This window comes from Ovis canadensis, chromosome 1 (assembly GCF_042477335.2).
Source record: "Ovis canadensis isolate MfBH-ARS-UI-01 breed Bighorn chromosome 1, ARS-UI_OviCan_v2, whole genome shotgun sequence".
Lineage (NCBI taxonomy): Eukaryota > Metazoa > Chordata > Mammalia > Artiodactyla > Bovidae > Ovis > Ovis canadensis.
In genome coordinates, this window is record NC_091245.1 from 15,189,312 (window position 1) to 15,206,220 (window position 16,909).

The window sequence follows — 16,909 nt, forward strand, 5'->3', positions numbered from 1 at the left end:
TAAATTCTTGTGTACCCCAAATAACTTACACCCCTCATATAAATACTCCCGTTTCAGCACCCGGCCCCCAGCACTGAAATATCAGAGCAGCACCGCATCCTCACAAATCTGAAACTGCAACCCACATGTGCTCTCTCATGTCTTCCCATTTAGCCAGTAGCCACTTCTCTTTCCTTACAGAACATGGCAGATTTAACTCTAAAGTTCTTCCCACAGCTGCAAAAAAACCTAAATACATGTGTTCAACCCACCCATGCTTCATACAGTAGCCAAAGGAAAATCAAATTCACTCACAATGGAGGTGAACCCAGAGACCTAGAAATGAATATATATATATATATTTTTTTTTTTTTTTAGATATATTTTTTAAATACCCCAAATTTGGGGTATCTCCTCTGGTTCACGCTCATGCTTAGTCCTTTAAAAGACTGCCTCTGTCTGTTGTGGCAAGGAGACTCTGGATAGTCCTCATTCCTCTCAGTTAACAAGTTTTTATAGCTTTCATTTTCCTGTCCTAGTAAGCCACTGTAACCCACTATCCCATCTCTTCTTTCATATCCCTCCCCCATGCAAGCCAGATCTCCCTTGAGCACTATCAGACAAGCAGTCCTTTGGTTTTTTAAAAAAAAAACACTGCTCCTAAATTATGTCCCAAAGCAGACAAAGAACGTAGAACTCCACATTTATTAGATGACACATAGCCTGCTTACTAGTCAGACTGCCAAAAATAACTTGCTTCTCCTCTTGGAGGTTTAGGCAAACACAAGGGAACTGTGCTCCTATGTATGACTACTGCTTCTCCACAGAACTTGAAGAACTAATAAGGCATTAGAGATACTTCCTCTCTATAAACCCAAACAGAACACTCTGTTTATTTTCTCTTGGCATATAGTTGGCAGTCTGTATTTCCAGGCAGCCACTGTACATCTTTTGGCAAGTGCCTTCAAATTTCTCAGTACAATGTTTCATCAGTCACTAAAGGCGAAGCATTGTACCTTAAATTTACACGCCAAGAAAAGACTGAAAAGAAGGCCTTCAGCATCGCCTTCCTGCAATATATCAGACGCTACACGGGTCAGAAGAGCCAGATCCAATCCCCAGGTGTGCGAGTGCCTGGTAGTGTGATCTCTAGTCTGCTCTTTTATCTTTCTGCAACTCAGTGTTTCCATCCTGGAAAACGGGGATTGTATTACCTGTCCTTTGAATTCAGATTTTTACTGCTAGCTGAGAATATGTATGCTTCGACAACTTGTGAAACTGAAGTTTGGAAAACTCAGAAAATTAAGCACAAAGGTTGTTTTTCACTTTTGTCAGACCTACCATGAAAAGTCCACAGTTGAGCCCAGAAGTCCCTAACCAAGTAATTCCTCAGAGAGTTAGTTCTGACTTCCTACTCAACAAACCACTGATGCAAGAATAAGAGGCGAGAGGCAAGGCAGGGCCTCAGGTGTTAACTGGCTATAAAAGCGAGCCATTATCTGCCACAATATTATCACCCTAGACCCACGACCCTCAACACCCCGCGGTTTTATCTCAAAGAAGCTACCTCAGTACTTACAGCACTTACTTCTTCAATGTTTACAAAAACAAGTACTTTCCTTGGATGAAAACTGCCCTGCTGGGATTGCCTTGGGGATGACCCAACAATTAAGGACAAAAGGATGATAGAAGAAGTATGAGGCGCAAGACAATTTAAGATTTAAGACAGTGTTTTACAATCCTTTCTGAGTTACTGGTATACTTCTGAGATTATTAAAATTCAAATGCTGGTTTAGAAAGGTCAATCTGGAAACTTGCAAAAACTTTCTAATTGTCGCACTTTCCACTTGGTCACCCTTCCATCTCTGTGGCTGTTATAACAAGCAAGTTTACTGCTCGTTCTAGGCTCTCTACAAGCCCTTCATTTCTCCTCTGTTCCAGTAAACATTCTTTGCCTTTGGTACTATCAAATTATTCACAGTAAATTATGTCTCAGCTGCAGTAAGTTTTAGCCCCCTAAGCAATGCATCACGTGGCCACCACTTAGTTCAACACTCAACTTGAGATATCATGATGATTTCACACTACAATCCACAATATGAATCCTAAAATACATTTTATATCCTGACCAAAATGTAACATACTCCTGTGAAGGATGCTGCTGCTGCTGCTAAGTCACTTCAGTCACGTCCGACTCTTCGCGACCCCATGGACTGCAGCCCACGAGGCTCCCCTATCCATGGGATTTTCCAGGCAGGAGTACTGGAGTGGGGTGCCATCGCCTTCTCTGTGTGAAGGATGAGTGTCATACAAGTTAAGAAGTACTCTCTAATGACTGACTCCCACAGCTCCTGCCTCATCCAAAAGGGATGACAGTTTCAGATAAGGAACTGAGCGTGGAAAGTAGAGACCTATGTCCAACTCTAGGTCTGCCACGCACTGTAAGACCTGTGAAACGATAATTGTATCTACCTTACAAGGTTATTGTGAGGACAAAAAAGCATATATAGAAGCATTTTATAAAAAGTGCTACACAAATTTAAGTTATGATTCTGCTTGTGGATTTAACTGAAACTGTTCTTTCAAGAAGCTGGTTAATAAAAAATAAAATTAGAAGAGAAGCTGGTTAACTCCAACACTAAGACTATCATTCATTGGGACTTTCCTGGTGGCACAGTGGATGAGAATCTGCCTGCCAATGCAGGGGACACGGGTCCAATCCCTGGTCCAGGAAGATTCCACATGCCCCAGAGCAACTAAGCCTGAGAGCCGCAGCTACCAAGCCCTCGTGCCACAACTAGACTGTGTGCTCTGGGGACCGCGAGCCACAACTACTGAAACTGCATGCTGCAACTACTGTAGCCCAAGTGCCTACCTCTGCTCTGCAACAGGAGAAACCACGGCCATGGGAAGCCAGTGCACCATTACAGAGTAGCCCCTTCTTGCCGCACCTAGAGAAAGGCCTCGGGAGGCAATGAAGACCTAGTACAACTAAAAATAAGTTAACTTTTAAAAAAACAGTATCACTTGTTTACAAGTTTGCCAAAACTTTTTTGAGTCAACCTCAAATCACTGAAAAGCCTTATCTCTTTCTATTGCTTAAAAAGCAAGCAGAGAAAAAAAAAAAAGCAAGCATAGAAGCACTACCCTATCAGGGGCATGGTAAGCAATGGTAGAAATGAAGAACTATGTACACCCACAGAGAAAGGGGCAGAGATACTTCATTTCATTAACTGAACTGAAAAGTAAAAATCAAAGGTCAAAGTTTTCCGACAGGTATGAGAGGAAATGTTATGAATATCCAAGGTATAATCAAAATTAAATACAATCTTCCTTGGTGGCTCATAGTCTGAATGCAGGAGACCTGGGTTCAATCCCTGGGTCAGGAAGATCCCCTGGAGAAGGGGATGGCTACCCTCTCCAGCATTCTTGCCCGGATAATTCCTGGACAGAGCCTGGCGGGCTACAGTTCACGGTGTCACAAAGAATCTTGACTGAGCGACTAACTCTTTCATAGCCAGTTCAGATAGCTCAGTTATCTTCAAAGTGTTTTTCATGCATTAATTAATCCTCACGGCATCCCAAGGATGAAAAGAAATTTAATTCTCATATTCTAGTTACTTACAACCACAGGAAGAATCTAAATGGATCAAGATGTGTAATTTTGATAAGACAGGCCAACAAATATTTCATCAAATGTTAAAGATCTACCATGTCATCAGCACTGTACAAGACACAAAGTATCTAACTGACATGGCCTATTTCACCTTGAGCAAGACCTCTAGCAAGCTCAACCTTGTGGCACACAGATATGAGTAAAGAAACATTTCTGAATAATGGATAACGGCTATTACAGAGCAATCACCAACCCTTATTGCCAGGACCTGCCAACTTACATAAAAACAGATGTAAAATTAAGATGTTCCATTGAGAACACTTTCCTGCCAAGTGTGGTATATGAGGAAGAGGGGGAAACAGGGAGTAACAGTGTGTTGTTTTAAGTAAGATGGTCGGAGAAGGCTTCAATAAGGTGACATCTAAGTAAAGACCTAAATAAAGAGAGTAAAAGACGCACACTTATGGAGGGGAAACAGTTCCACCAAGACGAGGAATCCTGAGCGTAAGATTCCTAATGTGCATCACACCTGCTGCATTCTCCACACACGTGCTAGACTTTCCCCATGGATGTAAGATCTAAAATTTGTAGTCTCTCTCCTCTCCACCTCCCACTCCCGTAACTTGCAAAGCATCATGAAAATCTCAGTTCAAACATGTATTAATTTGCTTTGGTTCATGTTTAGCTGGACTAAAACTCCTTGAGGACAAGGAATGCAGTTTTGTCTCTCCAAAAGGGCCTTGCAGAAAATAGCACCTACTGTATTTTTAGGGATTCCTTGGAAGCTCAGACGGTAAAGCGTCTGCCTACAATTCGGGAAACCCAGGTTCAATCCCTGGGTTGGGAAGATTCCCCTGGAGAAGGAAATGGCAACCCACTCCGGTATTCCTGCCTGGAAAATCCCATGGACTGAGGATCCTGGTAGGCTAGAGTCCATGGGGTCCTAAAGAGTCAGACAGGACTGAGCGACTTCACTTTCACCATATTTTTAGCACTTACTACCTGCCTCCTATTAAGTGTTTTACATATTTAATCTGTTTAACCATTGCAATAATATTGTTACTAATTTTATTCTTCCTATTTTACAAAAGAAACAAAGACATGGAGAGGTCAAGCTAAGGTTGCATATCTTAGAAAAGGCAAGGCTGGGATTTGAGCTAAAGTCTGTCTCTCAAAGTCAGCACAAAGTAGAGGTTGCAAACAAATATTTGTTGAATTATCCCAATCACCTGATATGTGCTGATGGTCATGTCACCCCAAATGAACTAATGAGGGTGGAGACCATGCCGGAGGGATTTATGGGGTACAGTGGGGAGAAGGACTGCCCCTCCTTGCTGAGGTTCAGCAGCAGGCATTTCACACCAAGCATCTCATTTACTCTGTAAAAACTCTTAACTTGTAATTCCTCCATCAGAGATTTGCCCCAAATGTCACCCACCCTCAATTGAAGCACAAATCACGACCTAATTATTTAGGTCACCTTATTTAGGCCGATGGCAGATTAGGGAGGAGAATCCAGGTCTCAAGACTATCCACGGTGATCCACTCCCTCAGCAGACAATCACAGATGGTAAATGATTTATCCTGGTTTCGCTGGAAATTCTCAACAGCAAAAGCTCTGGGATAATTTTCAATCAAAAGCTATGTATTGGACACCTATATGTCAACCTTGTAGGTTCAAATACCATCGCCTCCACATACTCGCTTTGTGACAAGGCGGTGGTCGTTTCGCTTCCCGAGGTGAACTCCCTCATCCGTAAAAGGAAAATAATAGAACCCACACACCAGACAGTGAAGTCGTCAGCAGTAAATGAGATGTTGGCACGGTGTCTGGCGTACGGTGGGCGCCTACTAATTATGGGTGCCCTTCCTCTGCCCCCTCCACCCCACAAGCTTCGGAGTTCACCCACTTCCACCAAGCGACAAGATACCTACTCGGCCAAAGGCCCGCACGCAGCCTCCGGTTCCCCAGGCCGGGGACAGCCGCACTGTCATACCTGCATAGAGTCAGCGCTGACGATCTCTCCACCGAGCCGCTGGCCGAGCTGTAACGCCAGGGTGGATTTGCCGGTGCCCGTGGCCCCGAGAATCACTACGAGAGGTAGTGGCCGCTGCAGGCCCCGGAGCCCAGGGCCCACAGACACAGCTCTCGCAGCCGCCGCCGCCGCCGCCATCTTGGAGACGTCTGCGCTTGCGCCGGATCAGCTGTCCCCATGGCAACCGTCAGTGCGCCTGCGCGGACCTCGGGCTCTAGAGGGAAAGGGCGGAGGGAAGGAGGAGGCAAGGGACTAAGGTCCCCAAGCTCAGAAGCTCCTCTGTGACGGCCATCAACTAGCTAGTGTGAAAACCTCAACTAACTCCTCTCTTAAATGGGAACGTATCAGCCGTATCTAAAATAGATTTATACCTATTATTGTTTTTTAAACTAGCACCCACTTCTTTTTCTTCATAGCCCTAATTATAGTATGAAATTATGTTTTGACCTCTATTGTCTGACTTTGTCTCCACACTGTTAGTTCTGTAAAGGCAAGGAACAGATTCTGCCTGGGACATTACTGTATCTCCAGTACAGTGAGTGCCTGTGTGCGTGCTAAGTCGATTCAGAAGTGTCCGACTCTTTGCAGCCCTAAGAACTGCAGCCCGCCAACCTCCTCTGTCCATGCGATTCTCTAGGCAAGAGTACTGGAGCGGGTTGTCATGCCATCCTCCAAGGGATCATCCTGACCCACCCAGGGATCCAGTATAGTACCCGATACCGAAAAGATACCCAGTGATTTGTTAATGGAGAGAATGGCTTGGCTACCTAGTGCTACAGCCAGTGAGCTCAGAGGTGTGACCTTCTCTAGGATCAGATCTTCCTGGTTCTCAGGAAAAGAGGGCTGCTGTTATGTTTTCGTCCAACAACTCAAACTCAGACACAATCAGAAGACAAAACAAAATTTGTCATCTCTTTGGTGAAAGGATGCAAGAGATGGGGTGAGAACAGAGAGAAAAATAAGCAAGTAAACAACCAACAACATACAAAGAGGAAAAATAAGGAAGGTAGAAGGGATATAGTAACAACCCTCAGATTAAAGTAGGGAAGGGGAAAAATCAGGTCCAGAGAGGACCAAACTTCTGGAGACTCCACAACCTTTAAGAAAGGGCTTTGAGGGGATTCCCTGGTGGTTCAGGCATTAAGATTCCACACTTCCACCCCAGGAGGCAGGGATTGGATCCCTGGTCCAGGCATCTGGATCCTGGGCACCTGGTCAGATGAGCATGGATTTGAATTCCAACTCTGCCGCTTATCAGCTGAGTGACTTCACACAATTAGCTTAGCCTTAGTTTTCTCATCATTAAATACCTCTCAGGGTTGCCATAAGGAGAAAATGAAGTAATGTCTGAAAAGTGTCTGCTACAATGCCCTGGCACATAATAACCACCATTTGTTGAACACTTTGTGTTATTATAATAGTAACACCCCATCTGCCTCACTAAAGAGGTAAGAGCAGCCGCCTAAGGGTAGAGAAATTTCCAGTAATGTGTGAAAGTGCCTAAATACCTATTCTACTCCCCCTTTGTTAGCAAGTTCAAGAGTTCTAATTGCTTTCTCCCTGAGATTACTCCTTGGCTCTGCCTAGCTCTCAGGTCATGTCACCCTTGGGCCAGAGGAATCACCCCTGGATGGTTACAGCATGTGATAGACATTGGCAATGTATTGCCAATAAATACATTTCTCAATCACTTGGATCACGACTGGCATAATGGCTATTCTTGCAAACCCAGCCTCAACCTTGTAGTCACGTGTCCCAGGGTCCCCTGAACCTCCTTTTCTCAATCCAGCCTGCTTTGATCAAAAGCCTTGTTCTCACCAATTTGTGGTACCCGCCTGGGGCTGGTTTTAAAATCGAGATGTGTGGCCACATATTGGCAGACACTCTCACATGATGGTTGTTAACTGTAGAGCCTTTGCCTGGAGATTTTCCGAGGGTACAGTTACCTTGACAACCACCAGAAAGAAGGAAGGCCAGAGAAATGATGCAAATAAAGCAAAAGGGAGGCTAATATCATGATGACAATCTGACCATGACAGAGAGGCCCACTTACAGATGGGAAAGCGCTGTCTGAGTCATGACCAGGTGACTGTTGTGAGAGAGAGAGAGGGAGGAAGGAGGGGGAAGTGGAATTTACTACTGAGAGACCAGAAGAGGGAGAGGCTGGTTACCGAGGCAACAGGGGAGCAAGGAATGAAAAAATGGGGCTTCACCACAGCAGTAGAAAATTGCTTCTAACCAAGCAACACAGGACTGTTGCTATAGAAACAAAGAGAACAGGGATCCTATAGACCGTGGGGAGAATTATCACTGAAATACTGAGCAGGAATTTCATTCTGACTCCTAAATCAGAATGGAGCCTGTAGTCCTAAACAAATGAGGAGAAGGGAGAAGTGAGGAAAAAAAAAAAAATCATACTATTTCCATTCATTGTAATTCTAATTCTGCCAGCCTCACCAAAGGAGAATTGGAACATATTTTTAAATGTCTCTAGGCTATTTTTTTGGACCTAGGTCTCCCTAATGATCTTCTGAACTCTAAACTATACTAAGAATAGTTCCTTAAAGATAACCTGTAACTTGAAATCCTAATTGGAGAGATTAAGTTCAAGTAAAAATTGGGAAATTGAAGTCTATGATCAAGAAGAGTTAGTAAGTGTTTCTAAGAAACAGTGTGCTCAGACATGTCCAACTCTTTGCAACCCCCATGAACTGTGGCCCCCAAGGCTTCTCTGTCCATGGAATCCTGGAGTGGGCTGCCATTTCCTACTGCAGGTGATCTTCCAGACCCGGGGATCGAACCTGTGTCTCTTGTGCCTCCTGCACTGGCAGGCAGATTCTAGCACCACCAAAACCCTCTAATGGGAGCACTGCAGGGAAATAAAGAAACAAAAGGTGACGAAAGTGAGTCAGAAAAGCTATTTGTAGTCATGCCCAGGTATTAGCCCTGACCCCTCTCTGCTTTGTACGAGGCCAGATGGGAAGCAGCTCAACCTATTCAGAAAGACAGCTCAAGAGGAAAGGCAGTCTCTCGCTTAAATATATGTGTATATCTAGAGGTGGAGGATTCAGAAGCCCATCTTCAATATATTCCACTGCTTACAGACTATTCGGAGTAAAAAAAAAAAGTTTAAAAGGCAAATATGCAGGCTTTCCTGGTGGCTCAGTGGTAGAGAATCCACCTGCCAATGCAGGAGACACAGGTTCGATCTCTGATACGGGAAGATCGTACATGCCACGGAGCAACTAAGCCTGTGCACCACAACCACTGAGCCTGTGCCCTAGAGCCCATGGGCCACAGCAGCTGAAGGCCATGCACCTGAGGCCGGCGTTCTGCAACAGGAGAAGTCACCAGAGGGAGAAGCCCCAGAACGGCAACTAGAGAGTAGCCCCTGCTCACCCTTGTTAGAGAAAAGCCCGCACAGCAGCAAAGACTCAGTACAGCCAAAAATCAATAAAATTATTTCTTAGAATGCTGGGATAGGTTCAGTCTGGAAGAGCATGTCTAAAATGCAGGAATGAGATACGAGGGAGACTAATTACTTGGAGGATAATACTTCCTGCCTGCCCTTCTGTAGGTCCGCCGTCTGCCACCTAACTGTCACTGCCTGTATGTGTGTGTTCTATCCTAGGGCAGATATAGCCTGGGCAACATCTACGTTGCCTTACCTTGCCTTTAGGAAACTGAGAGCAGTACGTGGGGTGGGATGGGCATGGAAACATGGCTGAAAAGGAGAAGTGCAGAATCTGGACAATGACCCAATTTAAAAAAAAATTTTTTTTTAAGAAAGAAAGGTAGGGAAAAGCCATTAGAGTGGAATGATCATTCAAAATGGAGCATCCAGAAAGTTTGAACTTGTTGGAATTCTAGAGGATGCTGCGACATTTAGGACAGGATGAGGAATGTGTCATGAAAGGCCTGAAGCATCTGTTTCTAAAGTAAGAGAAGAAAGTTGGTTCAAAGACAAACACTAGATTTTTGATACAATCCAAAGTGCCAGAAATTCCCTGGCGGTTCAGTGTTTGGGACTCCATGCCTCCACTGTCAGGACCCTGGGTTGAATCAGGGAACTGAGATCCTACAAGCCACATGGTGCAGCCATAAAATTTTATTTTAAATCATAAATTAGGGGGACTTCCTTGATGGGCTAGTGGCTAGGAAAATCCACTCCCAATGCAGAGGGCTCAGCTTCATTCCCTGGCCAGGGAACTAGATCCCACATGCCACAACTGAGACCCAGCATAGCCAAATAAACATTCAGGGAAAAAAAAACCATAAATTAGGTATTTCCCCGGTGGTCCAGTGGTTAAGAAACTGCCTTTCAATGCAGGGGACGTGGGTTCAATCCCAGGTCAGGGACTAAGATCCCTCATGCCTCAGGGTAACTAAGCCCATATACCACAACTACTGAGTCCATGTACCACAATCCAACACAGCCAAATAAAAATATATTTTTTTAAATCACAAATTAAAGTGCTTTGCAGCCTGACCCCCATCCTAAATTTAAAAAAATGTTTCCTGCAGGGATGTTTCATGATGAACTTGGTGCCTGTATTTGTTTCCTCAGGCTAGCATAACAAATTACCACAAACTGGCTTAAAAACTGGCTGGCTTAAAACAACAGAAATATATTCTCTCATAGTTCTGGAGTCCAGAAGCCCAAAATCAAGGTATTGGTAGGGTCACACTCCATGCTTCCCTCTAGTGAAGAATCCTTCCCTACCTCTTCTAACTTCTGGTAGTTTTTGGAAATTCTTTATATTCCTTGGTTTTCAGCAGTGTGACTCTAATCCTGCCTGTCTCACGTGGCCATCCTCTCTGTTGTGGGTGTGTCTCTGTCCCCACTTCCCTCTCTTTAGGATCCTAGTCATTGGTTTAGGGACCATCCTAATCCAATATGACCTCACCTTAATTTGATGATATTTGTAAAGACTCTATTTCCAAATAAGGTCACATTCACAGGCTCTGGATAGGCATGAGTTTAGTCAGGGGACAAAATACAACCCAGTACAGTGCCTGTGAGTAATTACAACACCCTCCATTGGTTTGGTGGATGTCCGTTTCCATGACTGTTTCCATTGGCGATTGGCCAGCTCAAATCTGGGAGCATCAGAGTGCTCAGAACAAGTGAGGGGAAGAGAGTGGAGTTCACCATGTTGTAGGATTTATGTTGTGTTATAGAGTCTTCTCCAGAGCACACCAGAAGAAGGAAACTGTTTTTTTTATATATATATAATATTTGTTTTTATTTCTTTGACCATGTTGGGTCTTAGTTGCAGCATGCGGGATCTACTTCCCTGACCAGGGATCGAACCCCTGGCCCCCTGCATTGGGAGCATGGAGCCTTAGCCACTGGACCACCAGGGAAATCCCAGAAGAAGGAAACTTATAGGACTCAGGAAGGTCGAGTGATTTGCCCAAACATCACAAAGGTAGTAACCCCAAGTTTCTGTTCTCAAAAAGAGCTCACTTCCTGCCTTCCCATATCACCAAGGGAGCCTACACATGTGCAGGGATCCCCAAAGGCTGCAAAACCGGAGTAGGGAGGTGCTAAAGGAGAAAAGATGCAGAGCCATCAGAGGTCCTTTCTGTTTCTAATTTCATGGCTTCTTCAAGCCCTCTCCTTTGCTTTTCTGGCCCTTTCTCCTTCCTGTGACTTGGCACTGTGGGCCTTCATCAGCTTTGTATCTTGGTTAAGCCCCTTTCTAAAGTTTTAATGTCACATTTCCAACTTCCTGTTGGGTGCTCTATTTTGAATGATCCCACCACCTCAATCTCAATTGTGTCCCAAACCACAATCGGTTTCTTTTCTCGACTTCCCTATTTTAAAGAATCACAGAGGATGTTTGTGGTAGAAAGATCCTTTTAGAAATCTAGTGTAACTCCTCTTGTTTTACAAAAATAAGACCACTTGGCCTGAAAATCAGACCAGATTTCACATAACTTTCCCAATCCTCTCTTCCCCATAGCTATTCCCTTAGCTTCGAACACCTTCCTCCTCTTCACTTAGCCGAATACCACTGGGACTTGTTCAGTTCAGTTCAGTCGCTCAGTCGTGTCTGACTCTTTGTGAGCCCATGAATCGCAGCACACCAGGCCTCCCTGTCCATCACCAACTCCCGGAGTTCACTCAGACTCACGTCCATCGAGTCAGTGATGCCATCCAGCCATCTCATCCTCTGTCGTCCCCTTCTCCTCCTGCCCCCAATCCCTCCCAGCATCAGAGTCTTTTCCAATAAGTCAACTCTTCGCATGAGGTAGCCAAAGTACTGGAGTTTCAGCTTTGGCATCATTCCTTCCAAAGAACGCCCAGGGCTGATCTCCTTCAGAATGGACTGGTTGGATCTCCTTGCAGTCCAAGGGACTCTCAAGAGTCTTCTCCAACACCACAGTTCAAAAGCATCAATTCTTCGGTGCTCAGCCTTCTTCACAGTTCAATTCTCACATCCATACATGACCACAGGAAAAACCATAGCCTTGACTAGTAGTTCCAGTTAAAGTCACAGTATCTCCAACAAGAACTCTCTTGATGACTCCAAAGTGCTCTCTTCCCCTTCTGAGGCTTGCAGCCCTTGTTTGAGACACATATTGCCTTATTCTGTGATCATGTTTGCATGCTCATAAACTTCCATTAAAAAAAAAAAGCAGAGACAATACTTTGCCAACAAAGGTCCATCTAGTCAAAGCCATGGTTTTTCCAGTGGTCATGTGTGGATGTGAGTTGGATCATAAAGAAAGCTGAGCACTGAAGAATTGATGCTTTTGAATTGTGGTGTTGGAGAAGACTCCTGAGAGTCCCTTGGACCGCAAGGAGATCCAACCAGTCCATCCTAAAGGAAACCAGTCCTGAATATTCATTGGAAGGACTGATGCTAAAGCTGACGCTCCAGTGCTTTGTCCACCTGATGTGAAGAACTGACTCATTGGAAAAGACCCTGATACTCGGAAAGATTGAAGGCAGGAAGAGAAAGGGATGACAGAGGATGGGATGGTTGGATGGCATCACTGACTTGATAGACTTGAGTTTGAGCAAGCTCTGCGAGTTGGTGATGAACAGGGAGGCCTGACATGCTGCAGTCCATGGGGTTGCAAAGAATCAAACATGACTGAGTGACTGAACTGCACTGAAACTTCCATAAGGAACCATCACTTCATATATCATTGTTCTTACTATGTGGCAGGAACTATTCTGAGCACTCACATACAGTAATTTATTTTTAATCTTTTCAACAGTCCTATGAGGTAGGTATTAATATTATATCCATTTTAGAGAAGGAAACTTCTAGGACTTGGAGAGGTTGAATGATTTGCCCAAATATCACATAAGTAGTAACCCCAAGCTCTTATTCTTAACCATTATACTATGCCATCTATAGCAACTTCTGTGAATATTTTTGTTTCGCCACAAGACCTGGCTCTAACCCCTTATTCCAGTGTTTTTCTAAGTGTGACCATAGGATTCCATCTTCTTCCTTGCTTATCAGCAGGGTAGATTCCTGGCCCTGACCTACTACATCAATGTTTTGGGGGTTTGTTTGTTGTTTAGTTGCTAAGTTGTGTTCAACTCTTTTGTAACCTCATAGACCGTACTAGCCCACCAGACACCTCTGTCCATGGGATTTCCCAAGCAAGAATACTGGAGTGGGTAGTCATTTCCATCTCCAGATTCTTAAGACCCACTCAAGTGTGAGGATCACTGCCTGAACAAAAATACACATTAGAGAATTTAATGACTGAATGGAGTCATTGACTCCAGCTCAGTTTGAAGACACTGCAGTGCCCAGTAAGGACAAATGGAGGGCCCATATGTGCAACAGCGTCACAGACTCCCACCTCCTGCCTGCCATGGGGCGTGAGATGCTGTGGACCAGTCAGACTCAGGTCTTTGCCCTTCTTTCCTTCTCTGCTCATCTCAGTCTCCCAAATTCCTGGCTACTCCTTCCCTGATGATTTATTGCCTCTTGAGAAGGCAATGGCAATCCACTCCAGTGTTCTTGCCTGGAGAATCCCAGGGACGGGGGAGCCTGGTGGGCTGCCGTCTATGGGGTCGCACAGAGTCGGACATGACTGAAGCGACTTAGCAGCAGCAGCAGCAGAGGCATTAATACGTCCACCTCAGATTATTTTAAGTACTCCTTCTGGGAAGATTTCTTATTTTACCAATCCCTTCTATCGCCTTGTAAATATGATTAATTGGTGTTCTAGGTGGGGCTTGTTAAATGGCTTAAATAATACTAATCATTTACTAAGCACTTAGTATTGCTCACAACAACCCTAAGAAGCAGGTGCTATGATTTATACTTGTTTTACAAATATGGAAATTGGGACTGGGAGAGGTTAATAATTTGTCCAAGGTCACAAAGCTGGAAAATGGAGAGCTTGATTTGGAACTGAGCTCTGTTGGTTGTGGGAGGTTACCTAACCATACTACTTCCCACAAGTTTAGAGGTGATTCAACAGTTACTTCCTGGGCACCAACTTGACCCCTGGCACTGAGTATTAATTGTTTAATAACTCACCTGATTAGAGACCTTAAGATCATATTTAGGTTTACTCACCAAAAGAATGGCAATCTTAATACAGGTGCGTGCATGCTCAGTTGCTTCAGTCATATCCAACTCTTTTCGACCCTATGCACTATAGCCCACCAGGCTCCTCTGTCTATGGGATTCTCTAGGCAAGAATATTGTGGCAGGTTGCCATCCCCTCCTCCAGGGGATTTTCCCAACCCAAGGATAGAACCCTCATCTCCTGGGTCCTCTGCACTGCAGGCCTGGTGGCTCAGAAGGTAAAGAATCTGCCTACAATGCAGGAGATCCAGATTCGATCTCGATCCCCCAGAGAAGGGACTGGCTACCTACTCTAGTATTCTTGCCTGGAAAATCCCATGGACAGAGGAGCCTGGAGGTCTTCAGTCCTTGGGGTCCCAAAGAGTAGGACACCACTGAGGGACTAACACTTTGACTTTACTTTTTTTACCCACTGAGCCCCCTGGGAAGCCCAATCTTAATATGGTTGATCCCTTTAGCAGCAATTCTAAATAAAGACATTAAGAGCTGTCCACTAAGCTTAAAGCAGAAATGTCCACACCCCCATGGAACTTTAGCTAACATATTTAGAGACCTCCCCTTTGCCCTCCCTAGTCACCCAGTCATCAGTCATCTCCCACTGGTTATCTTATCCTTCGAGTCCTCTTTCACACCCCCTATCACCTTCCAGATCAACAAAACCATCCCCAGCCCCCACCTCCCCTCACCGCCTGCCCCTCTACCCCTGCACCCATCCCTTCTCCTTCTAAAGTGCATATTCTGAAATATTCTGACTCCAGGGGCACTTAAGATAAATTCAGCACTTCTAAGATAGTTCAACCTGTCTCAGTCCCCCTAAAATAGCTACCAATAGGGGCAGGAGTTAAGCACTCCATTTAGCCTTTGATTGTCTAACAGAGCAGATGGTCTTTCTTTCCCATGCCACGTGTGTCTTCTCAGCTGTTCCTTATTATCTACGTTCACATCTCTGGGAGGGGAATGTAGTCCCTTAAGTGTACTGTTCAGAGGCAAACCTAATTTGTAGAAATTTTTCTCCGAAATCCAGGAATAAACTCCTGGCTATTTTCAGACAAAGATAGAGGTAGGAGTCTGCAGAAGTGAGCTAGGAAGGAGCTTAAAATACTTCACATTCCAGAAACACCCTTTCTTCCCCCCAGGAGATGGCTTTATTCCCACTCCTTTCTCAGCAGAGTTTCAGACTCAAAGGAACTGAAGCTTAGAGTCAGGCAAGTCAGGCAGTCTGTGCTAGCTGTCTGGGCTCAGACAAATGACTTCAATGTCTCTGAGCTCCAATTTGCTCACCTGTGAAATGGAGCTGATACCATCCTTTCCTCCAGGTTATTGTGAGAATTAAGCAATGTAAAGCAACATTAGCATCAGCTGTAGGCCCTGTACCTAGGAGTTCTCAGGATTTTACTGAGCACTCATGAATTTTTTCAAGGTCTAGTAATGGGAGAGAAGCCCCTACAAATTTTCTTATTTCTTAACAAATGGCCTCCAAAGCAGAAGAATGGGGACTTCCCTGCTGGTCCAGCGGTTGAGTCCATCTGCCAATGCAGGGCACATGGGGCTGATACCTAGATCCCACATGCCTTGGGGCAACTAAGCCCACGCGCCACTACTACTGAGCCTGCGCTCTGGAGTCCATGCACCGCAACAAGAGAGGCCACCATGATGAGAAGCCCTCGTACTGTAACGAAGAGTAGACCCCGGTCGCCGCAACTAGAGAAAGCCCGAGCACACCGAGAAAGATCCAGCACAGCCCCCCAAAAAAGGATGTTACGCTCAATGGGAACAGAGCGACTAGAGCTAAAAGAGGGATATGGAATTTTAAGGAAAGTATCCCAGTAATCCAAGTCTGTTTTATGAAACAGCTATTTATGCCCTGGCTTTGGGGACCTAGGGGTCATAGGGGTGGAGTGGTAAGTTTACCTGCCAGAAGACTGGTTTGGGGATTTGGATTCTGATCTGTGACCTTGAGCAGGAAACCTGTCTGGGGGACTTCCTGGTGGTCCAGTGGTTAGGACTCCATTCCACTGCAGGGGGCACGGGTTCCATCCTTGCCCAGGGAACTAAGATCCCGCAAGCCACAAGGTGTGGCCAAAAAACCAAAACAAAAAAACTACCTGGGCTCCAGTACCAAGTGGCAGATATTGCTTACTTACCAGGCTGTGATGAGAGTCACTTTGTAAATGTGAGGAATTTATAGTAGCTTTTGGACTCAAGCTTCGTAGGAATGCAGGTGGGTAATATCGACCCAGGTCTCAGCTGTAAGGCAGGATTACATGAGATACAGTGGCCTTCTCTTACCATGATGCGCATGGTTTTTCTGACCTGCATCTGTTTTCCTTTCATAGTCCTAGAAGGGGCTTCTCTGGGGCAAGACGAACCTACTCAACCCACAAATGGGCAGAGTGGCTGGTCACAGGACATTTGCTCCACTTCATCCCAATAAGTGGCAGGCACAGTGGCCCCAAGGAGATAGTTCCAGCAAGCAGTTAAGTGATGAAATTCCCTGTCTACTTCCTCTACACACCCCATGATAACAAAAGAAGCTGATCATTATTATGTGGTGGTTAAGACCTCTGGCTCTAGAGACAGGCAAAGCTGGTTTCACATCCCTTGAACTCATTTACTTACTAGCTGTGCAACGTTGGGCAGTTATGTTTCACCCTTAGAACCTTGGTTCCTTCTTCTGTAGCCCCGGCACATGATTGGTGTGGTCTAAC

The 16,909-nt window shown here is 45.0% G+C and overlaps 1 protein-coding gene across 2 annotated transcripts in view; it reads right to left on the bottom strand.

Annotated features, from left to right (window-relative positions):
* The window catches only part of TRIT1 (tRNA isopentenyltransferase 1), a 44,213-nt gene extending 38,368 nt beyond the window's left edge, over positions 1–5,845 (bottom strand). The window contains exon 1 of one of the 2 annotated variants that reach the window (XM_069587001.1): positions 5,593–5,845. In XM_069587001.1, the coding sequence (XP_069443102.1) occupies positions 5,593–5,769 (177 nt within the window). In that variant the 5' untranslated portion in view covers positions 5,770–5,845. Of the gene's footprint in view, positions 1–5,526 lie in introns of both variants that reach the window. The other variant, XM_069587010.1, reaches the window with a different exon arrangement.
* Positions 5,846–16,909: the final 11,064 nt, after the last annotated feature.